Raw genomic sequence first — 5,665 nt, forward strand, 5'->3', positions numbered from 1 at the left:
CTCGCCTCGCCCTCGTCCTCGGCAGGGGCGACACTCGTCCGACACGCAGCGATCAACCGCTAACAGCTGCGTGCATATCATTCCTCGGCTAATAGGCTTGGCACACTTTTAGTTTTGTAATTCTGAATTTTAATTGCCAATTCAGTATAGTGGATTATATTTATCCTGTAAGTTCATCAATTGATCTACATGTATTGGCACTATCATTTATCTCTTTGAGAAAGGGTTTTGTAGAGTTCAATTTTTTTTCTGACTATATTCTTGCAATATAAACAAAATATTGAAGACCTTGTTCCAATAAATATAATAATTAAAATTTAGTTTCCATGATTGTAAACATTTATCTCTTACGAGTGTTGCTTCACACTAGAAAAAAGCTTCGCATACCCATGCCAGAAATCCTGGCTCCGCCACTGCCTTTCTGGATATCTCTCATGAGCTATTCATCACATGACTGGTGTTCTTATGGTGTTCTTATGGATCCCATCTCTCATGAGCTTCACTCATATTTGCAAGCAAACATTCCTTTGGATATCTCATATCTTTTAGCCTTTGTTTGTATCTGAACATCACAAGTTGTGCTTATTTTTCTATTTCCTTTTGCTTGTTGTCTGTAATTTGGCTCCTCGACACTCTGTATCGCCTAGCCGTTTGGCTTTATTTATAAAGTGGCGCGGAAGTCTATGCTCTAAAAAATATAAGGACATAAGTGAGTATGGAGGATATTAGAACTCCTTTTTCAGGTTCTTATATACCTATTGCAGTCTTTCTCTTTCCCTAAGAACAGTTGGCTATCTTGTCACGACATAATTTACGATTAATACACAGATTTCTGTAACTGATCTACACACTGAGATATTTTGACATTTTGTGCAAACATAAAACATCTGGAACTATTGCTCCTAAATGTGTGTCCGGCACTCGCTAAAATGCGCTACAGGAGCATAGACTATTGTTCTAATCATGTGCAGTGCAGTACATAGTCAACAACTCAGTATAGCCCATGTGAATAATTAATTAAAGATTCATATAGTTTATCTGTACAAACTGTGCAGTTATGTACTTCGACTAATTTAGAAAAACACTGTTGAGCTATTATTCATCTTCGTTTACGGAGAACTTCATGATCTGTTGAGAATCAGCGAGCAGGCTACAGAAATTATGAACCATGTCAACAAGAAGTAGCCGACAAGCTTTGTAGGAAACTCATCTTCCGGTTCCTGTTTCATCAATTAAGCACAAACAACTCAATACCTTTTCATAACCAAAGCGACATACATAAATATAGGAAATTTATGTTAGTAGCTGAAACACACAATTTTCGTGCAAGGATTCTAATAAGGTTTCCCGTTTATCAAGTAGAAAACAGCTCCTAGAGTTTCAACTTTCAAGTTCTACCTACGCAGTTTGGATTTTATGAGCTCAGTACATATGACTCCTATGTTTCTTTCTTCAGTTTAACAATGGACAGTTTAGTTGTTTTTAAAGGTAACACTTCCTAATGACGATCATCAGCTTGGAGTATGTTGATGAGCTTGCTCATCATTACGACTAGTAAAATGTTAAGTGCTGAGCATTCATCTAGAAACCATCTATTCTGCTACGGGCTGATGCTGACCTTAGGAGGATCTGGTGCCAACTCCATGGGGTCAACTTCAAAGGGCCAAACATATCGCTCAGGCTGCCCATTCCTCGCCAAGCTCCAATCATATAATCTTCTCTCTTCCTCGGTTGATAATATGGTAAAAGATTCCTGCAGTGGTGCAGGTATATTAAGAATAATTGGAAATTGTAAATTTGTAATGGATGGAGAAAAGTATTCTGACTCTTAATAGTGGCTCAAAACCTTCAATAGGTCATGTTCCTTGCTGATTTCCTCTTCTTCCAGTCCTTGCTTGTTTAGTTGTTCACACCTTTTCTCATATGCAGCTTTGACCTGATTTCAAGGTTAAAATCAGGTGATGCTGGGTTGGCAAGACTTCACAAAGTGCACTTACAATCTTATTACGAGTTATACATGAAATAGGGAGGCCAATATATATATATTAATCCCACACTTGAGTTGAAGCAAATCATGTGGTAAATGTGAACTTCTTGCAACTTCAGCAAAATCACGAAGTTTCTTGCTTAAGGAATAACATATTGAGAATGTAACACACCATGAACCAGTTAGGAAAGCAGATGAGTGTAGGCTAATATCCAACTTAGAGCCTGTTCGGCAACTCTCCACTCCTCCAGATTCTCAACTCTGCGACTCACTTCTGAACTCCCAACTCTATTAGCACGTTTCAGAATCTGGGAATACGTTCGGTTGTCAACAAAACTCAACTGAATTATGCATACATTGCTGGGAGGAACCTGACCAGAAAAAGCAGCTGAGGGCGGTGGTTTCGCTGAGGAATGAAGGAGCCCGTTGGTGCAGTAGCGGCGGGAGGAGAAGCGTCGGAGGCACGTGCGGCGGGAGGCGTCGGCGGTGCATTGGCGGCCAGATGCGTCGGCACAAGGAGCCTGTCAGCTATCGTCATTTACGCGGAGCTGCGAGCAGGTTTGGCGATGAGGGACAAGTAGCAGAGGGATGCGTCCATGCATCGGAGGGGATTCGATCAGGTGCAGCGGCGGCGGGAGGACGACGGCTAGAGTTCCCTGCAAGCGCTGAAAAGGGGGAGTCGGGGCAAGCAGGTGAGGTCCTGCGGGATCAGGCTAACTGCACCGCCGTCGCCACCGACGCATCAACGCCTCCCGCCGCACGTGCCTCCGACGCTTCTCCTCCCACCGCTACTGCACCAACAGGCTCCTTCAATCCTCAGCGAAACCACCGCCCTCAGCTGCTTTTTCAGGTCAGGTTCCTCCCAGCAATGTATGCATAATTCAGTTGAGTGGAGTTGACAACCGAACGTATTCCCAGATTCTGAAACGTGCTAATAGAGTTGGGAGTTCAGAAGTGAGGAGCAGAGTTGAGAATCTGGAGGAGTGGAGAGTTGCCGAACAGGCTCTTAAGCATGGTTGAAGTATGCTGGCTGCACTGGAGTCAGCTAGTGCTTAGTCTTGTTCTGTACCATGTAACTTTGTACAAGGAAAAGGTTTTCATACTCGTTGCAAACTTGCATCTACCAGGTACATTCCACGTGTCATTGTAATGAGATCCACTTATCAGAAATTCCTCTGTACCTCATCGGTTGACGCTAATCTGGTAATTCCAAGCCTCCCATAGTGATCAGCATCTGTAATTGCTGCAAGTATGGAAAGTTGCCCTTATATAAGAATAGTTTTCCAACAGACAAACTATGACATGGTATCCTCAACCTCAACTATTCCTGCGAAAACCATAGTAATTTAAATGCAGAAACCACAGAAAATAATTCTTGTCCTACTGGAATTAGGAACTATCCTTGCATCCAAACAGCACCTGAGTTCCCGAATACACACGATTGAGAGTTTGAGACTATATTGAACGATTAAGTTTTGACATATAGGAAACATCAAGAAGGTTATGCTGTTAATTTGGTTTATTATCAAGGCACAGTTGCTCCCAATTGTAAAAGGGGCAAACAAAGCTACACACCATATATCCAGATTTACTAGATCGAGTGCTAAATGAGTGCAATTACCTGGGCACAACTAGAACATTAAAAAAACATGACACTTAAATGTGCTAAACAATAACAGAAATTTAGCTAATGTTAAACAATTATTCGTTCATTTTAACTTTTCCTGTGTTTCAATCGTGTCTACATCAAATCACAAAATTTGAGATGTGAAATCCAATATTAAGAGCTTGCGAGAGATTAGCCAGAAACATTAGTAGGCGTTGTATATAACCGTATAAATCAAACAAGAAACGCGCACCAAGGCCGCGCATCGCCTTCTGCACGTTGGCGGCGGAGATGAGCGAGTAGGGAGGCCGCGTGGAAGTGGCAGCGCCGCCGGCGACGTCAGTTCCAGCGTCGGGATACCCATCCGCTGCCGCAGCCAGGTCCTCCGTGGCCGCGGCCCCGCCGTCGGCCGCAGCGGCACATCGCCCGCGGAACGACGCTGCTGTGAAGAATCGGGTAGGGACAAGATGGACTCGGCGGCGCGTGGACGAGGAACATACGGCGGCGGATACGGTGGCCGGCGCCGCCGGGGAGGTGACGCCAACGGCAGCCATGGGGAGTGGAGGAAGAGGAGCGCGGGAGATAAGGGAAGTGGGGATGGAAATAAAAGTTTCTTTAGCCTTTCCATTCTTTATCGGCTTTCAAGTTTCTCCTATTTTTTTTCCAATTCAAAAAAGCTTTCTCCTTTTTTTACGGAGGTATTTCGAGTTTTTTCTACGGACGACTTTCAAGTTTGTCTAGTACGTTCTTTATTTTTGTCGAAAAAATTCAGATCAATTATCAATTTCATAAAAAAAATACTCCCTCCATTTCTAAATACAAGTCTTTTTAGAGATTCAAATATGGACTACATACGAGGCAAAAAAGCTATTCTATTTACCCGAAATCAACCCGCAGTACGTCTTTAAGTGTTCCAAACAGGAAAACGTTCCGTTTTTGCATAAACGCTCCTGTAGTTTCCGGTATTCAACGCTCAGTCCTGTGTAAGTGTATTACGGATAAATAATTCTGCCGTGCTGAAACAAATATGCTGAGATTCGAACCCACGATGTGCCCTCTGAGATCTAGCGTGGTGAACCACTTGGCCAGCTCATTGTTTCGGATAAAAATACAGTTGTCGGCTCTACTTATACGGGTGTCGAACTAGCATACACCAATACGTTCCTGTAAAAAGAAGAGAGTGCCCGTATATATTTAGTCCCACCTCGCCCCCTTCCACAGAATTCGACTAATTTAAATACATATGCGAGTTAAACTCAGTGAACCAACTCAAGAATCAATAAGAAATGCCTTTGAGAAGGAGAGACACGGGATTGGTGGTGATTCATGTGGTGGTGGAATGAATGATAAGAAGTGTGGTCAAGAAGAAAATTGAAGAAATTATAATGGAAAGAGAGTCCGACTAATGCGGCGCTCATGCCGCTAAGGTTTTTGGAAGTTGTTATGTGTTTTTAATCCGGGTCGGTCACATCTTTTTCATATTTAGACCAGGTGCTGCTTCTGGAGATGACCATCTTTTAAGAGTTAATTGTTTCTCTTCACAATGTCTCGCGCTGTCATAACAAGTGATATTGCCATTTTCCAGTGCGGCTTCCTGAGAACAGTATTTCATTAGGATGTGTTTATATGTACGTCAATGCCAAACTGTTTGAAAAAAATACAATCTTTCATAATAGTACCATTGAATTAGGAAAAGTCCATCTCAAATTCCAAATTCTCTTGAAATATGTTCCACTTCATTTCTCTAAGGAAGTACGCTGCCTGCATCACTCTGCTTAGAAGCTATATAGTCAGGTTATGTTTAAGACGAGTTCAAACTTGTACATATTTTGTATACTTGGTTCATTTGACTAGGTTACAATTTGATGAATTCATACAATATTTTCTTTTCATATATAGATCCAATAATTTCTTACTTAATTCAAGACGTCTTACCCAAAAGGGCAAAAGGCATCTCAAGCCTTCGTACTCTTATTTGTCACCGTTGTAGGTTCCTATTTCACAGTTATCTTGGACAAATAAAGGTATCTTTCATACCACACAAAATGCGAGTTTTTCTAAGAAAGCAAGGA

At 42.1% G+C, this 5,665-nt stretch overlaps 1 protein-coding gene across 2 annotated transcripts; it reads right to left on the minus strand.

Annotated features, from left to right (window-relative positions):
* Positions 1–997: 997 nt before the first annotated feature.
* LOC125508587 (NAD(P)H-quinone oxidoreductase subunit U, chloroplastic) lies at positions 998–4,213 on the minus strand. 2 transcript variants are annotated; one of them, XM_048673342.1, is made up of 5 exons: positions 3,820–4,213; positions 3,169–3,230; positions 1,847–1,936; positions 1,619–1,753; positions 998–1,220 (listed from the first exon to the last, which is right to left on the minus strand). In XM_048673342.1, the coding sequence occupies exons 1-5, from the start codon at positions 4,145–4,147 to the stop codon at positions 1,122–1,124; spliced, it is 714 nt and encodes a 237-aa protein (XP_048529299.1). In that variant the 5' UTR covers positions 4,148–4,213; the 3' UTR covers positions 998–1,121. The 2 variants fall into 2 exon arrangements, with proteins under 2 accessions (XP_048529299.1, XP_048529300.1); XM_048673343.1 differs by having other exon boundaries at positions 3,847–4,210.
* Between the last annotated feature and the right edge of the window lie 1,452 nt (positions 4,214–5,665).

The sequence above is a fragment of the Triticum urartu genome, chromosome 5 (assembly GCF_003073215.2).
Source record: "Triticum urartu cultivar G1812 chromosome 5, Tu2.1, whole genome shotgun sequence".
Lineage (NCBI taxonomy): Eukaryota > Viridiplantae > Streptophyta > Magnoliopsida > Poales > Poaceae > Triticum > Triticum urartu.